Genomic DNA, 23,725 nt, shown 5'->3' on the forward strand with positions numbered 1-23,725 from the left:
CAACTTGACACAAATGGGGAAATATAATTTTCTCCAAATGTCTTAACTGTTCAATTATTGATAGTGATGAAACATAAATGAGTCAATCTAGCTATTTAAAGTAATGTAATTGCTGTTGCTCAAATGTAGCGCTTTGTAATTAAAGGTCTATGTTTGGAAGTGTGAGCGGTTTAATGTTATGGGTACAAAATAGTCAACATTTTATATTTAGTGGACACTGACAAATTAAGGCAACAGTTTCCACAATTAAATTAAATAGTAATGCAATGAATGCAGCAGAATGCAATGTTAAGCCTATCAAAATTGGGTTAATTACAGGTGACTATTATTTGGCACTGACAGCAAAACAAAGTTTGGAAAAATGTATGTACTATCTAGTTGATTAGTGCAGTCTGCTTGTATTTAATAAGATCTTGAGAAATAATTAAACTCACCCTGCTGTACCACCACAGAGTTTTAAAACTCAGTCTCTTTGGTGGGCTACAACTACTGAGGTACAGTACGTGAGCTACTACAGCGGTTAATTCCTAGGAACTGTTCTTCGCGCAATTATTGCACCTGAGGCGGGACGAATTTCGCGGGTGCACTGGGTGAACTCTCACCTCCACAAATTGCTTTGATTCAGATAACATCGCTAGCTAGCTAGCTCTATATTGCACATTTATGTGATTAGAGACCAACCGACTGATTCTGTAGCACGCTTAGCTATTCGCCATAGGAACTCGATGCAGCCGTAGTTGAGTGATGCCTATGTAAACAGAACAGTTGTTTAGGTCGAAAGACAGTAGCCAGCTGGCTAACCTGAAGTTAGCAACAACAACATGAACGCTATTTCAACGGATCTGATCAGTCATTTGGACACTTGTCGTTACCGGTCAATTACTGAGTTTGCCACGAATAGTCGTCTGTATTTCACTAGCTCGCTAGAGACATATTAATACTTGCTAACAATTTGTTGACATTTTGAAAAGGTAAGTTGATTCGCTAGCTAGTAAGCTAGCTCCTTGGTTACCTGGCCAGCTGAGTGTTCCAGCAATCAATGGTGGAATCGATGTTCTGTCGATGACATTGGCTAGCTAAAAGGAACCGCTAAAGTTTACATTTAGCAACATTTTTTGTCATTTAGCAGACTTAATTACAGTTATTGCATTCATCTTAAGATACTTAGCTACTGGTAGGTGGGACAATCACAGGCATAGTAAGTACAGAGCAAGAAGGGAGGGGAAGTTAAGTGCAAGTGTTGGTTCAGGAAATGTTTTTTTGGACGGGGGTTCGAAGTGAGGAGGTGGATTATTTAAGATGCTCTTTGAAGAGGTTTCAGGTGCTTTCGGAAGATGGGCAGGGACACTGCTGTCCTAGGTTCAGGGTAGGGCTGGGCGATATGGCCTGAAAAACATATCTCGATTATTTTTTTTTTAACTTAACTTCACGATGTATATCTAGATTTTTTTATTTTTTTATTCTCAAAATAAGTATTGTACAATTAAAGGTCAGATATACTGCATTTCAAACAGTCAGCAATAATCTAATGAATTCAGGGCTTTTGAAGTTATACCCAGGATAAATATAATCCACAACCAGAAAACCATTAATAATGTAATTATTTTATCAAAATAGTTTAACCTGCTATTTTTTTTGCAATAATCACTGATATGGCATTCAAGTCTGTCTATGAAAATGACATTTTTTGTTACAAATTCAACTATAACCATGCATAATGCACATTCAACTTCTTGTAGCAGGCATTGGGGGCGGCAGGTAGCCTAGTGGTTAGAGCAAATCACATTTTATTTGTCACATGTGCTGAATACAACAGATGTAGACATTACAGTGAAATGCTTACTTACAAGCCCTTAAAACCTCTTGGGGCTAGGTGGGACGCTAGCGTGCCACCCGTGGTGCACTCCATCAACAGCAGGTGCATTTCAAGAGCGGCAAATTTGAATCCAAATAAATGTCAAAATTCAAATTTTTCAAAAATACAACTATGTTACACCATTTGAAAGATAAACATCTCCTTAATCTAACCACGTTTTACGATTTCAAAAAGGTTTTACGGCGAAAGCATAAATTTAGAGTATGTTAGGACAGTACATTTACAAGAGTTGTGTGTAATGTTTTGTCAAGTCAAAGACAGGGTCACCAAAACCATAAAACCAGCTAAAATGATGCACTAACCTTTTACAATCTCCATCAGATGACACTCCTAGGACATTATGTTAGACAATGCATGCATTTTTAGTTCTATCAAGTTGATATTTATATACAAAAACAGCGTTTTACTATGGCATTGATGTTGAGGAAATCGTTTCCCTCCAATAACCGGCAGTCAAGTCAGCGTCACAAATTAAATAATTAAAATTAGAAAACATTGGTAAAATATTATATTGTCATTTAAAGAATTATAGATTTACATCTTTTGAACGCAATCAACTTGCCAGATTTAAAAATAACCTTACTGGGAAATCACACTTTGCAATAATCTGAGCACTGTGCCCAGAAAAATACGCGTTGCGATACAGACTAGACGTCATGTTGGGGAGATCTAAAATCGAAAATACTATGTAAATAATCCATTACCTTTGATTCTCTTCATCAGATGTCACTTCCAGGTATCACAGGTCCATAACGAATGTAGTTTTGTTCAAAAAAGCTCATCATTTATGTCCAAAAATCTCCGTCTCGTTAGCACATGATGTAAGCCAGCCGGACTTCTCGTCATGAACGAGGGGAAAAAATATATTTCCGTTCGTTCAAACATGTCAAACGTTGTATAGCATAAATCATTAGGGCCTTTTTTAACCAGAACATGAATAATATTCAAGGTGGACGAATGCATAGTCTTTTATAACGTATTGGAACGAGGGTACCCAACATGAAGTAGCGCGCCAGGTGTCTAATGGGACATCACCGTTCCATGGCTCTTGTTCGGTCAGATCTCCCTCCAGAAGACTCAAAACACTTTGTAAAGGCTGGTGACATCTAGTGGAAGCAATAGGAAGTGCCAAAATATTCCTAAACCCCTGTGTTTTTCAATGGGATAGGTTTAAAGTCAATACAACACATCAGGTATCCACTTCCTGTCAGAAAATGTCTCAGGGTTTTGCCTGCCAAATGAGTTCTGTTATACTCACAGACACCATTCAAACAGTTTTGGAAACTTTAGAGTGTTTTCTATCCATATATAATAAGTATATGCATATTCTAGTTACTGGGTAGGATTAGTAACCAGATTAAATCGGGTACATTTTTTTTATCCAGACGTGCAAATGCTGCCCCCTAGACCCAACAGGTTTTAACCAACAATGCTTTAAGAAAAAAAAGTGTTGAATAAAGAATAGATAAGTAGAAAATATAAAAGTAACAAATAATTAAACAGCAGCAGTAAAATAACAAGGGAGGCTATATACAGGGGGTAACAGTACTGAGTCAATGTGCAGGGGCACTGGTTAGTTGAGGTAATATGCACATGTAGCTAGAGTTAAGTGACTATGCATAGATTATAAACAGAGAGTAGCAGCAGTGTAAAAGAGGGGTCTGGGTAGCCCTTTGATTAGCTGTCCAGGAGTCTTATGGTTTGGGGGTAGAAGATGTTAAGAAGCCTTTTGAACCTCGACTTGGAGTGTAATAGCAGAGATAAGTCTACGACTAGGGTGGTCTCACTAACAATCTGTCAAGCCCACGTGCTATTGATTAGACAGCTAATCTTTATATTTCAAGTTTAGCCAATTTAGATCTATTTGCAGAGCTAACAAGGTTGAACAGTTGAATTGTTATGAACACACCCTTCTGTTTGAAAAGCATGTTAGCCTGGCCACTGTTAAGATATTGAAAACCTTTTTTCTCAGAACTAGAATGTGTTGCCAATTCCTTATATAATTGTGGTTTATGTTTATTGCACATTTGATAAAATACAGACTAGACAGCTACTACGCCCGATGGTGGCTACTGTAACAGTCTTTGCACGACAAACTGAGCGAATCAATGTTTTAGTGGTGTATGCTCTGCGCACAATTTCAGTAGTTGAGACATTAAAGGGTATTGTTAGGAATGTCAACTTTTCCTCTATTATAGTAAAATAATGTATCAATGTGTTTTGGTGTCCATATGACCCACTGTTGAAACAAACTTCACAAACGCAAATACAATGTTGAAACCGCTCGTCAGAGAGGAAGAGCTGATCTCACATCTCTTTGTTGGTTTAAGAGGCAGGGGAGGGCTTGGTGTAAACCATCGAGAAAGAGGGGAAGCAAGAGGTTTCACTCTTGCTAAAATCTTTTTGCAAACAACTGCCGTTTTGACTACTACCCCAAAAAGTTAGAGCGTATGGAGTCTTCGTCTACTTCTCTACTATTCATATCTGTGTGTGGAACCAAAATATTCACTACAGATGTTACTGTACAGCTGCATTACCACATTTTCTTCCAACTTCCCCTACTTCTCTTTTTGTCAAATCCGAAAACGGATTAGGAATAGTATCTACCAATCTGTAGATAGAGCTGTTTTAGTAACTCATCAACTGCACTCTTTCTAGCTGCGTTAAATCATGTCGGAAGCTAGCAGATTAATTATTTACCAACAAGAGCTGCAAATTCCAATAAAACCACATCATGTTTTAAAGTTCACTTTCTTTGCTTTGTTTAATAACGCTATCAAGAATCTAGCAAAGCCATTTTGTGGGCCAGAGTGCAGTATTTAGTTAATATTAAAGCACAAATGTACTGTACGTTAGCATGTTTCTCACAGTTTCTTTAGCCAAAAGGCAGCAGTGTTGCCATGCAATGCTAGTTTTCCTTTCTCTTAAAATAAGGTTGGGCTGTACCCCTCTGATTGGAAAAAGCAGATTAGGAATAGTTTCTACCAATAGAAAGTTACCGCTGTTTGTCAGAGTTTTTAGAGTGACAAAAAGTGGCATGCTGACCTCAAACGGCGTTTGAGTCTTTTGAGTGTCAAAAAAGATACGTGTTTTAATAGGCTTGTTGACCAATCAGGACCTGAATATGACTGCACGTCACAATAATTCAACGCATTGATAATGTTTTTATGTAGTTATTACACATTGATTACACTATCACTCGTGTCACAACGGTTTATCGATACCTATGCTATGATGCTGGTAAAGTTGTCTCGCGCACCTACAGTGCTGGACATAAAAAAAGCTAGATATCTAGCTCATGGATGCAAACAACGTTCTTCCCTAAAAACATAGCAAAACGACATCTGTTCTGACCATAACCACACAACTTCTGACCACAACCACACAGCTTCTGACCACAATCACACAACTCTGACCACATGTAGTGCCACAACCACACTACTGCTGACGACATCTAGAGATCACAGCCACACAACTTCTGACCACAGCCACACAACTTCTGACCACTCATCTAGTGACCACAAACACACAACTGCTGACCACATCTAGTGACCACAACTACTGATCACTCAACTGCTGACCACAACGACACAACTACTGACATCAACCACACAACTTCTGAGCACAACCACACAACTGCTGACCTCTCATCTACTTACCACAAACCACACAACTGCTGACCACAACCACAAAACTGCTTACCACATCTATTGACCACAACCACACAATGGCGTACCACATCTATTGACCACAACCACACAACTACTGACCACAACCACACAACTTCTGACAGCAACCATACAACTGCTGACCACATCTAATGTTTACAAAAACACAACTACTGACCACATCCACACAACTTCTGACCACAACCACACAACCTCTGACCACATGTAGGGACCACAACCACACAACTTTTTACCGCAACCACACTACTGCTGACGACATCTAGTGACCACAGCCACACATCTTCTGACCACAGCCACACATCTTCTGACCACAGCCCCACATCTTCTGACCACTCATCTAGTGACCACAACTTACCGCAACCACACAACTGCTGACCACATCTTGTGACTACAACCACACAACTACTGTTCACACAAATACTGACCACATCTAGTGACCACAACCACACAGCTTCTGACCACAACCACACAGCTTCTGACCACAACCACACAACTTCTGACCACACAACTACTGACCACTCATCTAGTGACCACAACCACACAACTACTGATCACATCTAATGACCACAACCACACATCTAGTGACCACAACCACACATCTAGTGACCACAACCACACAGCTTCTGACATCAACCACACAACTTCTGACCACAACTACTGACACACAGAACCACACAACTTCTGACCACATCTAGTGACCACAACCACACAACTTCTGACCACAATCACAAAGCTGATTACCACAACTACTGACAACAACCACACAACTACTGACCACAACAACTGACCATGACCACACAACTACTGACCACAACAACTGAGCACAACCACACAACTTCTGATCACATATAGTGAACACAACCACATAACTTGGGACCACAACCACACAACTCCTGATCACAACCACATCTGCTGACCACATCTAGTGACCACAATAACACAACTACTGATCACTCAACTGCTGACCACAACCACACAACTACTGACCACAACCACACAACTGCTGACATCAACCACACAACTGCTGACATCAACCACACAACTGCTGACATCAACCACACAACTGCTGACATCAACCACACAACTGCTGACCTCATCTACTGACCACAACCACACAACTTCTGACCACAACTACTGACACACAGAACCACACAACTTCTGACCACATCTAGTGACCACAACCACACAACTTCTGACCACAACTACTGACACACAGAACCACACAACTTCTGACCACATCTAGTGACCACAACCACACAACTTCTGACCACAATCACAAAGCTGCTTACCACAACTACTGACAACAACCACACAACTACTGACCACAACAACTGACCACGACCACACAACTTCTGACCACATATAGTGAACACAACCACATAACTATGGACGGCAACCACACAACTTCTGACCACAACCACACAACTACTGACCACTCATCTAGTGACCACGACCACACAACTACTGACCACTCATCTAGTGACCACGACCACACAACTACTGACCACTCATCTAGTGACCACGACCACACAACTACTGATCACTCAACTGCTGACCATAACCACACAACTACTGACCACAACCACACAACTACTGACCACAACCACACACAACTGACCACAACCACAAAGCTGCTTACCACAGCTACTGACAACAACTACTGACAACAACCACACAACTTCTGACCACAGCAACTGACCACAACCACACAACTTCTGACCACATCTAGTGAACACAACCACATAACTACAGACCACAACCACACATCTACAAACCACAACCACACATCTGACCATACAACTACTGACCACACATCTAACTACTGACCATATCCACACCACTTTTGACCGCTACTACTGACTATCGATGGGAATATAAAAGGATTTCATATTAAAATAATATAACTGAAATTCAACTTTTTAAACTTATTTCACTACCACAAAAATACAAAAGAGCTTTAGCAAGCTCCACAACTTTCAAAGTTACAATCTAGTTGTATACAGATCTCTGGTGTAAATGGGAAGGTTCACACAGCATAGAAGAGCAAAATAGATGAGACCAATAATACAACACGAAAACAAGCAGACATAAACACTCATAACAACGAAAAATAACAAAATCTAAATTCTTGCGATTACAGGCATTTGGAATATTGCGCAAAAACATACATTCTAATTCATTATATATCGCCCAACCATACTTCAGGGGGAAGCTGGTTCCACCATTGGGGAGCCAGGACAGAGATGAGCTTGAACTGGGATGAGCGGAAGCTGCCCTCCAGGGAGGGCCAAGAGACTAGAAGTGGTAGAACGGAGTGCTCGGGTTGGTGTGTTGGGTTTGAGCATAGCCTGAAGGTAGGGAGGGGCAGTTCCTCTTGCTGCTCCTTAGGCAAGCACCATGGCTTTGTAGTGGATGCGAGCTTCGACTGGAAGCCAGTGGAGTGTGCGGAGGAATGGGGTGACATGAGAGAACTTGAGAAGCTTGAAAACCAGGCAAGCTGCAACATTCTGGAAAAGTTGCAGGGGTTTGATGGCACAAGCGGGGAGCCCAGCCAAAAGCGAGTTGCAATAGTCCAGACGGGAGATGACAAGAGCTTGCATTAGGACCTGCACAGCTTCCTCTGTGAGGTAGAGCCGTACACTACAGATGTTGTAGAGCATGAACCTGCAGGAGCGAGTCACTACTTTGATGTTTGCAGAGAACGACACAGTGTTGTCCACGGTCACGCCAAGGTTCTTTGCACTCTGGGAGGGCGACACTGTGGAGTTGTCAAATGTGATGGAGAGGTCTTTGAGCAGGCATGCCTTCCCCAGAGGAAGAGCAACTCCATCTTGTTGAGCTTGAGGTGGTGAGCCAAAGAGCCATCGTCAGGAAATTAGTTTATCAAGGTGTCAAGCTCATTGAGGAACTCGCCAAGGGCACCTGGTTGGCGATAGATGACAAGCTTGAGTGGACAAGTGACAGTGACCGCATTGAATTAAAATGAGGAGATGGACAGGGGAGAGAGGGAAAGGAGAGAGAATCTCCAGTTAGGAGAAATGAGTAGCCTTGTGCCACCGCTCTAACGACCAGATGCTCGTGGACTATGAGAGAGAACTAGTCAGATGAAGAGAGAGCAACTGGAGTAGCAGTGTTCTCTAGGGTGATCCATGTCTTGTCAAAAAGTTTAGGACCTCAAGGGCAGCATAGGCTGAAATTAACTCTGTGTTCTAAATCACAAGTTATGTCAATGTGTTGTCATGTTGTTTTTCCGCTTATCTGTCTGCCTATTGACACTGTTATCATCATGTGCTGTTATGGATACAGTTGATTTATTGCACCTGAAAGGCTCTCTACCTTCCAATGGGCGAGGAAAAGCCAGAGACGTTGGACTTTGTCAAAGACTTCCAAGAGTATCTCAGCCAGCAGACTCAACATGTGAACATGATCTCGGGCTCCGTCAGTGGAGTCAAAGAGATGGACGACTTACCAGCAGGTAAGTCAAATCAAATCAAATGTATTTATATAGCCCTTCGTACATCAGCTGATATCTCAAAGTGCTGTACAGAAACCCAGCCTAAAACCCCAAACAGCAAGCAATGCATGTGAAAGAAGCACGGTGGCTAGGAAAAACTCCCTAGGAAAAACTCCCTAGAAAGGCCAAAACCTAGGAAGAAACCTAGAGAGGAACCAGGCTATGAGGGGTGGCCAGTCCTCTTCTGGCTATGCCGGGTGGATATTATAACAGAACATGGTCAAGATGTTAAAATGTTCATAAATGACCAGCATGGTCAAATAATAATAATAATCATAGTAGTTGTCGAGGGTGCAACAAGCACGTCCGGTGAACAGGTCAGGGTTCCATAGCCGCAGGCAGAACAGTTGAAACTGGAGCAGCAGCACGGCCAGGTGGACTGGGGGACAGCAAGGAGTCATCATGCCAGGTAGTCCTGAGGCATGGTCCTAGGGCTCAGGTCCTCCGAGAGAAAGAAAGAAAGAGAGAATTAGAGAGAGCATATTTCAATTCACACAGGACACCGGATAAGACAAGAGAAATACTCCAGATGTAACAGACTGACCCTAGCCCCCCGACACAAACTACTGCAGCATAAATACTGGAGGCTGAGACAGGAGGGATCAGAAGACACTGTGGCCCATCCGATGATACCCCCGGACAGGGCCAAACAGGCAGGATATAACCCCACCCACTTTGCCAAAGCACAGCCCCCACACCACTAGAGGGATGTCTCCAACCACCAACTTACCGTCCTAAGACAAGGCCGAGTATAGCCCACAAAGATCTCCGCCATGGCACAACCCAAGGGGGGGGGAGGGCGCCCAGTTTAGATCTGAGGGAAACTCCGGTCTAGTTTTAACGTTTACTCACCTTGCAAGTTATTTGCCGATCGTTCCTGTTGGCTACACTTTTCCCACTTCCTAAACTATATCCGTAATTGGTAGACTGTTCTGATTAGGAGGTCGTCGTTTGCATTGCGGAGCGGTGTCTAGGAAATAATTTAAATCCAATTGTTAGATGCTACTACCCCCTCCAAATCAAAACCAAACATGGATTCCATGTTGTGTTCTCACTTGTCTGTCTTTCACTCCTGTTTGTTTAGCTAATCCGCCTTGCAATATGGGCACCATGCTGCCCTAGACGTAGCTTGAAGACCCCATGTTTAATTCTACGTTGCCAGAATGTTGAGTGAAATAATTTTTCAACTTACTTTACCAGTTGTCCATGTGGTTGGTCCTTTTTGCAGGTAGGAATATGAGACAATATATCCACAGGAATGTATAATTCAACTTTTCAAAGTGCTGGTAGTGCGTTGAGATTTCTATCACCTGAAGCATGCGCGCAAGACGAAAATTCATGCACGCGGTGCATGCATACTTGGCGAGCTCGTGCGCATGTTTACGTGGTTCTGCGCATGCTTCAGGTGATGAAAATCTGAACGAACTGCCAGCGCTTTGAAAAATGTATTTAATTATACTTTCCTGTTGATATATTGTCTCACATCCCTATCTGCAAAAGGGCCAACTGCACAAACAACCGGTAAAGTAAGTTCAAATATACTTTTTTTTTTACATACTGGTTTGTAGAGCTTGTGAGAGGAAATGTATGGCATTAATCTGACTGTGAACCAGAGGAAATGTGTGTGTGTGCAAAGTGAGAACAAAATAACATTTCCATATTTAATAGTTTATTGTTCAATGCTTGGCGACGCAAATGGTGCACTCCAATCAGTAGCTTCGGTTGCTGGACACATTCTGTTAAGCAGGAACAGCCATTTGACTATGAGTACTCTCGAACGCAGTCGCTATGGAATGCCCTTAGACCTCATCTCAATTAAATAATTAATCAGAGATCAAATATTGGGCTACAGGTAGGCCTTACTATGGCATCAACACAGACCACCATTTGACTGTCAACTGACTCTTGCCCTTGTCCTCTGAGTAAACTATCTGATTCAAACAGTTTTATCCAGACTGTTTCATGCATGATTCTGTTATCATTCTAAAATCCATTAATGCGAGTGGAGTGTAATTATTTTTCTAATCTTCAATTTAAGACTACTAGAAAGTGTGTGCCCTCAGGCCTGGAAGGAAGCAAAAGTTATTCCCCTACCTAAGAATAGTAAAGCCCCCTTTACTGGCTCAAATAGCTGACCAATCAGCCTGTTACCAACCCTTAGTAAACTTTTTGAAAAGATTGTGTTTGACCAGATACAATACTATTTTACAGTAAACAAATTGACAACAGACTTTCAGCACGCTTATAGGGGAGGACATTCAACAAGCACAGCACTTACACAAATGACTGAAATTGATGATGAAAAGATTGGGAGAGCTGTTTTGTTAGACTTCGATAATGTCAAAAGCCGCATTGATCAAAGTCTGCTGCTGGCATAACTTATGTGTTATGGCTTTACACCCCCTGCTATATTGTGGATAAAGAGTTACCTGTCTAACAGAACACAGAGGGTGTTCTTTTAATGGAAGCCTCCAACAAAATCCAGGTACAATCAGGAATTCCCCAGGGCAGCTGTCTAGGCTCCTTACTTTTTCCATCTTTACTAACGACATGCTACTGGCTTTGAGTAAAGCCTGTGTGTCGATGTATGCGATTGACTCAAAACTATACATGTCAGCTACTACAGCGACTGAATGACTGCAACAGTTAACATAGAGCTACAGTTAGTTTCAGAATGGGTGGCAAGGAATAAGTTAGTCCTAAATAAAAGCATTGTATTTGGGACAAATCATTCACTAAAACCTAAACCTCAACTAAATCGTGTAATGAATAATGTGGAAATTGAGCATGTTGAGGTGACTAAACTGCTTGGAGTAACCCTGGATTGTAAACTGTCATGGTCAAAACGTATTGATACAACAGTAGCTAGGATGGGGAGAAATCTGTCCATAATAAGGTGCTGCTCTGCATTCTTAACAGTACTATCAACAAGGCAGGTCCTACAAGCCCTAGTTTTGTCACACCTGGACTACTGTTCTGTCGTGTGGTCAGGTGCCACAAAGAGAGACTTAGGAAAATTGCAATTGTTTCAGAACAGGGCAGCACGGCTGGCCCTTGATGTATACAGAGAGGTAACATTAATAATATGCATGTCAATCTCTCCTGGCTAAAAGTGGAGGAGAGATTGACTTTGTCACTAATTGTATTTGTGAGAGGTATTGGCATGTTGAATGCACCGAGCTGTCTGTTTAAACGACTAGCACACAGCTCAGACACCCATGCATACCCCACAAGACATGCCACCAGCGGTCTCGTCACAGTCCCCAAGTCCAGAACAGACTATGGGAGGCGCAGAGTACTACATAGAGCCATGACTACATGGAACTCTATTCCACATCAAGTAACTCATGCAAGCAGTAAAATGTGATGTAAAAAACAGATAAAAATACACCTTCTGGAACAGCGAGGACTGTGAAGCAACACAGACGCATGCATACAAACACAATAACATACGCACTATACACACACGTACACATGGATTTTGTGTTCTAAATATGTGTTAGTAGAGTAGGGGCCTGAGGGCACACACTTAATATGTTGTGAAATCTGTTGTGAATGTATTGTAATGTTTTAATAAATATATACCTGCCTTAATTTTGCTGGACCCAAGGAAGAGCTGCCTTGGCAGCAGCAAATGGGGATCCATAATAAATACAAATATAGATATTTCTCTTGAACCTGTGTTGTGATTATTCCTGTACCTGTGCAGACTGCAGTCAGAATGGATTAGACCACCCCTCAGCGGATATTTCCCTTGATGACGGCGCAGGGATGCTGGTGGATGGCTTCGAGAGAACATATGATGGCAAACTCAAGTGCCGTTACTGTAACTATGCTACCAGAGGCACAGCACGACTCATTGAACATATCCGCATTCACACAGGTAAGCTTGAATAGGACAGATAACACTATGCAGATGCTCCCAGATGTAGGGCTAGATCATTCGCGGAGCATTTTCTCTTATACAAAGCTTTCACCCTTTTATTTTCATTAGGCCTAGTTAGAGTTATCAGACAAAAAGCAAAAAACATGACTTTTAAAATGTCCTCCTAAGACTTTATTCTTCATCTTCCTCTTTTCTCTGATCAAACAGGAGAGAAACCCCACAGATGCCACCTGTGTCCTTTTGCCTCTGCTTATGAACGCCACCTAGAGGCCCACATGCGCTCCCACACAGGAGAAAAGCCTTACAAGTGTGAGCTGTGCTCCTTCCGCTGCAGCGACCGCAGCAACCTTTCACACCACCGTCGCCGCCGCCACAAGCTCTTACCCATGAAAGGTGCTCGCTCTTCTCTCTCCCACAAGAAGATGCTGAGCGTCCTGCAGAAGAAGACCAGCCTGGGCTATGGTCGCCGGCTCCTCATCAACTTCAGCCCCCCCTCCATGGTGATGCACAAGGCTGAGCACCTGGACGACTACTCCCATGAACTGCCCCACCTGCGCCAGGAGACCTACGACGACCAGGGTGCTGGTGGAGATGGAAGCTCCAGGGACAATCACCACCACAACCTGGTAATGGAAAACCCCCTCAACCAGCTCTCCACCCTGGCCGGTCAACTGGCCAACCTGCCCTCTGAAGCTGAGGGCCAGACCCAACAGCCTCCCATATCTCCAGGTGCAGAGTCCTGTGTGGACGAGAAGCCCTTCCTCATCCAGCAGCCTCTCCCAGCCACCGCTTCTGCTACTGTGTCAGCCAGCACTGCCCATGCAGCCTCCCCCATCACCCCAGAGCCCAGGCCCCCACCACACAGCAACTGCAGCCCCGGGGCAGGTCCCTGCAGCGAGCACAGCGGGCGCACCAGTACCCCCAGCATCACCAACAGCCAGCCCAGCACACCAGTCCCGGGCCTGCCCTCGCTGCATCAAGACCCCCAGATGCTGCACCACTGCCAGCACTGTGACATCTACTTCCCTGACAACATCCTGTACACCATCCACATGGGCTGCCACGGCTACGAGAACCCCTTCCAGTGCAACATCTGTGGCCACAAGTGCAGGAGCAAGTACGACTTTGCCTGTCATTTTGCCAGGGGGCAGCATAAGCAGTGACTTGTCGCCAGGTCAGTGACGAAGGACTGGAGATGATTGAAGGTGTTTTTATTTAATTCCATAATGGCGATTTTTTTTTTTTAATTTATTGCTGTTGATCTTTCTGAAATTGGACATGATGTAGCCTTTGCAAATTCTGTATAGTGAATTTGATTTTACAGGAAAGAAAATAAAATTTGACAGTGCCCACGTGCATGTAATGTGTAGGGATGGAGTGGTTTAGAGGTACAACTCACTTGACCGGTTTGATCGTTAAACATTCCTTATGTGGGTTTTTGACATGAACACTATTTTCAGCCTTACAAACATACTGTAGTTATAGATGATGCTAACATTTTATGAGAGTGCTCTTTTATTGGCTTTAACCGTAACCCACTAAACCATTTCAGAGTGCAAAGATGGCACCATTCATGCCTCTAACAGTGCCTACCACATTCACATCTTTATTTTTTTTCTGTTCGTTTTCTTTAGATGAGGGTGTTATGTTGTCGTTTGATGGATTTGTAAACAGTGCCCTTCCTTAACCATCAGCTCTTTGCTAATTGGTTGTCGTGGAAAATGAAGCATTACATCATGTTATATTGTGACATTTAAATGGAATATGTCATTGTGAGCTCCAATACCTCTACTGTCAAAGCATTATCACCATATCTTTTTTCTCTTTTGTCAATCCAGAATTGCCAAGTAGCACCAGAGATGCCATGTTTTAGCATACATGCCATGCCTTTGGATTTCTTCTGTCCTTCTATAATCAAGGCATTGCATATTAGGGATCTGTGCTTTCTTAGATATTTATTGAGTATTGTAATCTACATTTCCCGGTCGGTTAGGTGTTGTGTCAATGAAGTTGAAATTATACTGAAGTGAAGATTACTGCCTTAGCAGGGTTGTTTTGTATTGGATACTGTTGTGTCTGCATAGCAACATTTGTGGAGAACATAGTTACTGTTTCTAGGACTAATTGCATGTCACCATGCTTACAGGCGTCCAATGATTGAGGGGTTACGTAAAGGGAAAGTTAACAGGGGAAAAAAACTTGTAAGGGAGTTTGTTTAATGTGTTGTATCTTGATCGAGCAGGTGAATGTTGAAGCGTTTTGGCGATCATTATGTCCCATTGGATGACAAATTGTTTTATGTGAGAGTAATATTAACACATTTCTAAGTAAAGTGTTTTCTAACAGATCTTTTCTTTGTCTCAACTGTCCTTTGTCCTTTTTCTTGGTATCTATCAATTGACATTCAGTCAGAATGCAAAAGTTCACACATTTGATTTATTTCAATGCTAGCACATGGAACAAGATGTTCAGACACCAATAATTGTCTGTTGAGAATGCTTTTAATCATTTAGCCAAAGTAGGAAAGAGATACAAGATTATAGTGTACGGTAGCAGTGAATATTGGCTACTCCATTGCCTCAAGTGAAATTAATCAGAATTATAGTATTAATGATTAGAGTAGTTAGTTGAGGCTGGTCAGCTTAGTCTTAAGGTTCCACCTTAGCCTGGATCTCCTCCTTCTCAGCCACTTTCTCATCTGGCTTCTCCAGATCTGGGGAGGGGAAAGAAAGACCTGTTTATGCATACATTTGTGTCTGCGCAGTCTAAACCAGAGTGATAATATACATACCAGAACGTATTCAGAACAGTATAACAGAGTGCTCCACTGCTCCTAACTGTTTGAGTGTTGTCAACAGCCCAATGCAAACATTAGCAGCAAATTAGCCCATACAAATTTGCGAACAAGTTAGGGTGTCCCACATCTGTCTAGAGAAATCATAACATCATAGCCCTACTAAGAGTTGACCTTTGAGCTGGATGGGGCCCAGGATCAGGGTGTGGCTCTCCTGGGAGGACCCCAGGTCCCTGGCCTTGCGGGTGCGGCAGCCTCGGCGGCAGCGGGAGTTGTAGTCAGAAGCTTGGCAGATGGTGACTTTACACTGCAGGTACACTGACTCATGGGCTCGCAGGAACTTGAAAGCCTGGAAGGTGAAGCGGGCATAGCTACTGGTACCAGAGGTGTAGGAGTAGTAGGTGGGGTCCCTCCTACATCTGTGGGTGCATCAGAAACAAATGTTTTTTGTTTTTTTTAAATCAAGAGCCTATGAGTGTCCTTGAAGAATAAGCACTCCTTAAAAAAGGTATAAACACAGATTTTCCTTCTCGGCAATATCTCTTGGCCCTACAATCTCTGCAGGTCAGATCAGCAGTGCCTGTTTCTTACCCGTTGCGCACCAGGTCGTATGATCTGGTTTGAAAGTCATGAGGCGAGGGAGAGGCCACACAGGTGTCCAGGAACAGATGTAGACTGCTGTCTGACCTCCTCAGGCGGACTTGGACGTACATGTTCTGGTTGAGGGTAATCTTGTATGGAGTCTGGGTTATCTCGCTGTAGAAGTTGCTGTTTGTAAAGAAGGCCATGGTGCTGTTGAATCTGCCTGTGCCTGTTATGGTACCGTTACCCTCGTCGTCGGTCTCGTACATAACCTGGACCATGGTGTCCTGCTCCATGCGACACTCCACGTGCAGCAGAAAATGAGACTGCCGCGTAATCTCGCCTGAGTCGGACCGGTAGGCACGGACGGCGTTGATGTACTTGACTCTCCCATTCTCAAACTGTTTAGAGCGTGAGATAAAAAAAAAAGTTATTGGACATGAAACAGAAAATGATTGTAAAATGTGAATGATAGTTGATGTGACTATATCCAGTGTTTGCAGCACACTAGCTAGATCTCTATGTAGCTTTTTATATACCATTACGTAATCTGGTAATCACTTTGCGTTTGGTGAATTCATTTACCATTCGCTGGGTCCCACAGGTGTTGATTGGGAAGCTGAATACCACCTGGTAGCTGTTGACCTGAGGTCTACAGTGCTGGTCGTTCAGGTACAGAATGTTACCATCGTAGCCCAATGAGATCAGGTAGGATCTCTGGATCACTATGTTCATGTTGTCTGAGGAGCAGTCCACTCGACCTGAAACACCACAACATAAATAAAACCAACCTGAGGCTCCTGAGCTATAACATCAACGTCAGAATACATACATGTTCAGTGTTTGATTAACTGCACCAGATTATCAATCTCAGACTACCTTGGTTTGATGCGAGGGAGCTGCTGAACATGGCCCTGAAGCCCCTGCTGACCACTGATTGGTCAGAGCGGAAGAGAACTGTCATGTAGTTAGAGGTGGAGTGGTAGGCAGCCAAAGAGGAGTTGTTGAAGTCACAGATTGTGCCTAGCATTTGAGAGTGCACAGACGATCCATCGTACACAGAGATGTAATCACAAGAGCAGCAGTTCTCCAACCTGAACCAACAAAGAGCATACACTTATAGAATATGACTAAATGTGAACTCAGTCAATACGGACGGTCCATTTCAAGATCTTTCTTCATGCACATTCAGAATGAACAACTATCTGGTGGATTTCTATCAAAGGGAAGTGTCAAGGTGAAGCATTTTAAAATATTTTCCATTAAGATGCAACAAACCAGGGTGATCAAGGGAACCATTTCTGAAGAAGAATCTTAACTCACTCCAGGTCAGTAAATGACAGGAAGATCCTTTGGCCAGAGGGGGCCGATAGAAACCAGACACAGTAGGCGTTGTCATGGTAATATTCTGGATAGTATGGACTGGAGATGGACCCAGAGCCATGCAGGTTTCCTCCACAGGTGGGGTGAGTCCCTGAGACTGGGGAAGAGAAATTAAACACAAAATCCATTTGGAATTCAAGAGTCAGACATCTTGTGACACCAAATGTGATTTCCTGTAGATAATCTACAGGAAATCACATTTGTCATCAAGAAAGGTTCAGTTAGTTACGTTTGTGCAACACATTGATGTCTACTTGTATTGTTCTGTCATTATACAGCTTATTAAATCAAATCCTTTTTTAAATGGATGATGTGGGAAATGTTAATAATACCTGTTGTTTCTGGTGGGGTGGTGGGGCAGTACGCTATGTGAAGGAAAAAATAAGAATTAACAATATCCAAACCAAACTGGGTAAATGCAACTGTGCTTAAAGCTCATACAGTCATTTAGGGAGTGTGACTGGTATTCATTGTTGAAGATTTTTTTAAAGCTAAACTTCAACTGCATTTTAACTGAATGTATGACTCAATATTATTTTCAGATTAGCTGGGACATATTTTGCATAGGCCTACTTAGAGTGGAAGGGCAACCCAAGTCTTGGCAACGGGGATTTGTATTTTTATCCAGAATTTCTCCACATTTTTGCCATCTTTACAGTGTGCTCTTTCACAGATAATACCTGGACCCATCTGATCTACTGTATTGGACACGTACTGTTGTAGTCATAGCAACAGTTGCCATAGTATTGACAGGAGCTGGAGCAGGAACACCTTCCAAGATTGAAACCACAGTTGTACCTACAGGAAGCCTCTGCAGGACAAAAAACAATTTCCATGCTAAGTTATTTACAATAACACCACTTGTGTGACCAAAACTTTAGAACATAAACAGCACAACATGTTCTACACAGGTCACCAAACTAGATGATGGCAAAGCTGAGGGTTTTAAAATTTGGGTTTAAGTTTTGGGAGAGAAATACCTTGGGTCGTAACAGGTTCGTATGTTGTGCTCTGGCAATAATCTGTGAGAAGGAAAGATAGGGATGGACATTAGCGTAGACAATGTGAGCCTTCCCAAGTACTAACAATCACAAATAGCTCTTTAACATCATACCATTGTAGTCATGACAGCAATTGCCATAGAATCGACAGGATGAGGTGCAGGAGCAACCACCGGTATAAGAGCCACAGCTGTATCTACAGGAACCCCAACCTATTGTATAGGACAGACCGCATTTGTGACCAAAATTCATGAACAGTATTTGATGATTGTTTTCTTATTATTAATATTGTCAGATTTTTTTTTTTTTACACAGATCAGCAAACTAGATGAAGATAAATACCTGTGGCTGTGGACATAGGCCCCCCAAAAAATATTTGGCCAAAATATGTTAATGTTGAACTACACTCGTTTTAAAGTAAAATTCTAACAAAGCTGAAGAAATACCCCCGGTTGTTGCAGGAGCTGGATCTGCAGCTGCGGAGAAGGAGTCTGTGGTTGTGCCATAGCAAATCTCTGTACAAAGTAGATAAAATGGCACAGAAGGGAACATTTTAACGGAGGAGGAGCACACACTGTTACAATATAATTGTGTTATTATTGTCTGATTACCTGAGACTTTGCATACTTATTTTAGAATTGAAGAGTAACACAAGTCTTGGTGGTAGATATTTGTGTTCTTATCTTGACTTCATCCACATTTTGTAGTGTGCTCTTTCACAGACAATACCTGAACCCATCTGATCTATCTGGTCCTGTATGTCTCAGTTGGTATAGCATGGTGCTTGCATTGCTAGGGTTGTGGGTTTGCTTCCCAGGACCACCCATAAGTAAAATGTATGGACGCATGACTAAGTTGCTTTGGATAAAAATGTTTTCTAAAGTGCATATATTATTTGATTTATTAGAATCCCCATTAGCCGACGCCAATGCCGACAGCTAGTCTTACTGGTGACCGATACATTACGAAAAAAACATTACAGACAAAAGAGTACAATTTACATACATTTCAAAAAATGAACATGTAGTGTGTGTGTCTTTTTTGAAACCATGTTTTCTGTTCACTTGCGCAATAAAAGATGTAAGGGAGTTCCATGCAATCAATACAATATTATCTATTGTATTGGACACGTACCATTGTAGTCATAGCAACAGTTGCCATAGTATTGACAGGAGCTGGAGCAGGAACAGCTTCCAAGATTATAACCACAGTTGTACCTACAGGAAGGCTGAGCTGTAGGACAGAAAACAATTTTCAAACTAACTCTCAGTTGCTGTAACATTACTTCTGAGACCAAAGCTTTAAAACATGTACAACATGTTCAGGTCACCAAACTATATGCTGGCAAATCTGAAGGTTTTACAGGTTTAAAATTTGGGAGCGAAATACCTGTAGGTATTAATAATAGATGTTATGTTACATCTTCATCATGCTCTCCAAGAAGCTTTGAAATTGTACAAATTCTTTTTGTGAATTTTGAACTACACTAGCTGTAAAGTAAAATTCTAACAGCTGAAGAAATACCTCCGGTTGTTTGTCCTGCATCTGTGGTGCCGGGTTCTGTGGTTGTGGTTGTGTCATAGCAGATCTCTGTACAAAGTAGATAAAATGGCACAGAAGGGAACATTTCAATGGAGGAGGAGCACACACTGTTACAATATTCTAAAGTTGATCCTAACTCCCTGCTCTTACGTTGATAGTCCTGGCAACAGTTGCCCCTGTATTCACAGGAATATGAGCAGGAGCAGTTGCCGACCTGATAGCCACAGTTGTGTCTACAAGAACCTCCAGCTACAAGAAAAACAAACAGATGAATCATGGTTCACTGATCATAATTCAGCAATGATACGAAGCTAACAAGCTGCTAAAATGAACAGCACATTTGTATGCATGTATCATTATTCGTTTAGTTAATATGTTTGAATAATGTTTGAGTACAGGGAGGAAAATAATACCTACAGTGCATTCGGAAAGTATTCAGCCCCCTTCACTTTTTCCACATTTTGTTAAGTTACAGCCTTATTCTAAAATGTATTCAATTGTTAGTTTACAATACCCCATAATGACAAAGCAAAAACAGGTTTAGACATTTTTGCAAATGTATTAAAAATAAAACAGAAATACCACATTTACCTAAGTATTCAGACCCTTTACTCAGTCCTTTGTTGAAGCACCTTTGGCAGCGATTACAGCCTCGAGTCTTCTTGGATATGACGCTTCAAGCTTGGCACACCTGTATTTGGGGAGTTTCTTCCATTCTTTGCTGCAGATCCTCTCTAGCTCTATCAGGTTGGATGGGGAGTGTCAGTGCACAACTATTTTCAGGTCTCTCCAGAGATGTTCGTTCGGGTTGAAGTCCGGGCTCTGGCTGGACCACTCAAGGACATTCAGAGACTTGTCCTGAAGCCACTCCTGAGTTGGCTTGGCTGTGTGCTTAGGATCGTTGTCCTGTTGGAAGGTGAACCTTCACCCCAGTCTAAGGTCCTGAGCACTCTGGAGCAGGTTTTCATCAAGAATATCTCTGTACTTTTGTGCATTCATCTTTCCCTTGATCCTGACTAGCCTACCAGTCCCTGCCACTGAAAAACATCCAACAGCATGATGCTGCCACCACCATGCTATACCGTAGGGATGGTGCCAGGTTTCCTCCAGAAGTGATGCTTGGCATTCAGGCCAAAGAGTTCAATCTTGGTTTCATCAGACCAGAGAATCTTGTTTCTCATGGTCTGAGTGTCCTTGAGGTTCCTTTTAGAAAACTCCAAGCGGGCTGTCATGTGCATTACTGAGGAGTGGCTTCCATCTGGCCACTCTACCATAAAGGCCTGATTGGTGGAGTGCTACAGAGATGGTTGTCCTTCTGGAAGGTTCTCCCATCTCCACAAAGGAACTCTAGAGCACTATCAGAGTGACCATCGGAGTTCTTGGTCACCTCCCTGACCAAGGCCCTTCTCCCCCGATTGCTCAGTTTGGCCGTGCGGCCAGCTCTTGGAAGAGTCTTGGTGGTTCCAAACTTGTTCCATTTAAGAATGATGGAGGCCACTGTGTTCTTGGGGACCTTCTATGCTGCAGACATTTTTTGGTACCCTTCCCCAGATCTGTGCCTCGATACAATCCTGTCTCGGAGCACTACGGACAATTCCTTCGACCTCATGGCTTGGTTTTTGCTCTGACATGCACTGTCAACTGTGGGACCTTATATAGACAGGTGTGTGCCTTTCCAAATCATGTTCAATCAACTGAATTGACCACAGGTGGACTCCCATCAAGTTGTAGAAACATCTCAAGGTAGATCAATGGAAACAGGATGCACCTGAGCTCAATTTCGAGTCTCATAGCAAAGGGTCTGAATACTTATGTAAATAATGTATTTCTGTTTTTTATTTTTAATATATTTGCAAGAATTTCAAAAAAACAATTTCACTTTGTCATTATGGGGTATTGTGTGTAGATTGATGAGGAACATTTTTTAGTTAATCAATTTCAGAATAAGTCTGTAATGTAACAAAATGTGGAAAAAGGGAAGGGGTCTGAATGCTTTCAGAATGCACCGTATGCAGTTAATGTCTCTTTACATATATTTACTTAATCTTAATCTTAATCTTAATCTCAATGCCTTACCTACTACACGATACTCTGCTTGAAACCCCTTGTACGTTGAGGAGCTGTCACTTGTGAATTGCACCGTTATTGAACTTCCGGTGGAGTAAAAGGTTGAGCTTTGTCCTCCACACAGCTTTCCCAGGAGTCGGTTGTAGGTGGAATAGCCATCGTACACGGAGATGGAATCATACCTACAGTTGAAGTCACCCTCAAGACTGTGGTCGAAGACAGGAAAGATGAATGAAGTACAATGACGGTCGCTGCCTAATATACGCTGGTAATGTAGCACTTATTACCTCTGGTGACTGATCTGACCTGATTAGTGTACTGGACTTGCTTTCACTTATCAAATCATTTTTAGATAGGTGATCATTTCAAAGACCAAATTACGGATTTTGAGGGTTTTCTAACATATCCAAGTTTAAGAATAAACATGAACCAAAACCTACTTACTTGACATAGGGGAATTCCAGCTGAACGATTTGGCTGTCCGGTGTGGTCTGAATGTTCCATGTACAGTAGGCATTGTTGGGGTAGTTGCTGGGGTAGTTGGGGCTGTTGAATTGGCCCTTTGATGCAGTCAGGTAGCCACCACATGAGGCACTGGTGCCTAAGCAAAACAACAAAAAAGTGACAACGTTAAGAATGAGAAGTAGAATAGAGACTGACTGGCAGTGCCGACTGACATAATAAAAACAATATTGATTAATTGGAATGTTGATACAGTGAAGTATTTTAACGAACAAGAGGAATAAACAAACATGGGTTAGTTAATCAAAATGGTTGATAAACAGAGCAAGACAAACACAGCTCAGAAATACTGGCAAAATTCCGAAGAGTGCAGTCTTTCTTCTTCTCATTAAGTAATTTCTAGAAATTGGTACAAAACAAAAAGACAGGACTATATGTTATTTGAGGGAAGAAATCAGCTCATCAACAGAACTTACCTGCTGTGGTCCATATGTCCCACTGACCTGTAATGAGAAAGTAAGAGTAATTGAATATGAACCTTTGCATAAGAGAGAAAGAGACACCGGAGGTGTTACAACAACCCTATAATCATACACAAATGGAAGCCATTGTTATGAACAAACAACACTTACAAAGAGAGATAGATATCAATAAAACATATATACAGTGCAGTATAAGTGAATACATTACCTTGAGCTCCATGAGAGACTATCACAGAGCAAAGAACAATAAGAGTGGTAGCAATCTCCATGTTTCACCTTCCCCTTGACGATGACACAGTCCCAAAACAGGACAGCTTATATACCGAAAGGCAGGCCTTTAAACATCCTTATAGCGCCCATAAAATCCTGAATACGAGAAATCACTTAATACTCAATGTGTGTGAGAAATGACCCACCTGGGCTTGTGGTCATAAAGTAGCCAGTTCA

The 23,725-nt window shown here is 42.3% G+C and overlaps 2 protein-coding genes across 2 annotated transcripts; one reads left to right on the top strand and one right to left on the bottom strand.

The window, feature by feature from the left end:
• Window positions 1-693: 693 nt before the first annotated feature.
• Window positions 694-14,691, top strand: LOC106607516 (zinc finger protein Pegasus). Its single transcript, XM_014204545.3, has 4 exons — window positions 694-971; window positions 8,872-9,040; window positions 12,789-12,962; window positions 13,173-14,691. The coding sequence occupies exons 2-4, from the start codon at window positions 8,908-8,910 to the stop codon at window positions 14,126-14,128; spliced, it is 1,263 nt and encodes a 420-aa protein (XP_014060020.1). The 5' UTR covers window positions 694-971; window positions 8,872-8,907; the 3' UTR covers window positions 14,129-14,691.
• Window positions 14,692-15,387: 696 nt separating this feature from the next.
• Window positions 15,388-23,725, bottom strand: cuzd1.1 (CUB and zona pellucida-like domains 1, tandem duplicate 1). The gene is made up of 18 exons (XM_014204531.3): window positions 23,487-23,725; window positions 23,273-23,299; window positions 22,779-22,935; window positions 22,344-22,540; window positions 20,418-20,516; window positions 20,250-20,315; window positions 19,860-19,958; window positions 19,172-19,240; window positions 18,839-18,937; window positions 18,705-18,746; window positions 18,440-18,535; window positions 18,057-18,089; window positions 17,665-17,821; window positions 17,221-17,435; window positions 16,927-17,102; window positions 16,351-16,742; window positions 15,934-16,178; window positions 15,388-15,678 (listed from the first exon to the last, which is right to left on the bottom strand). The coding sequence occupies exons 1-18, from the start codon at window positions 23,545-23,547 to the stop codon at window positions 15,614-15,616; spliced, it is 2,295 nt and encodes a 764-aa protein (XP_014060006.2). The 5' UTR covers window positions 23,548-23,725; the 3' UTR covers window positions 15,388-15,613.

The sequence above is a fragment of the Salmo salar genome, chromosome 01 (assembly GCF_965601325.2).
Source record: "Salmo salar chromosome 01, fSalSal1, whole genome shotgun sequence".
In the NCBI taxonomy this organism is placed as follows: Eukaryota; Metazoa; Chordata; class Actinopteri; order Salmoniformes; family Salmonidae; genus Salmo; species Salmo salar.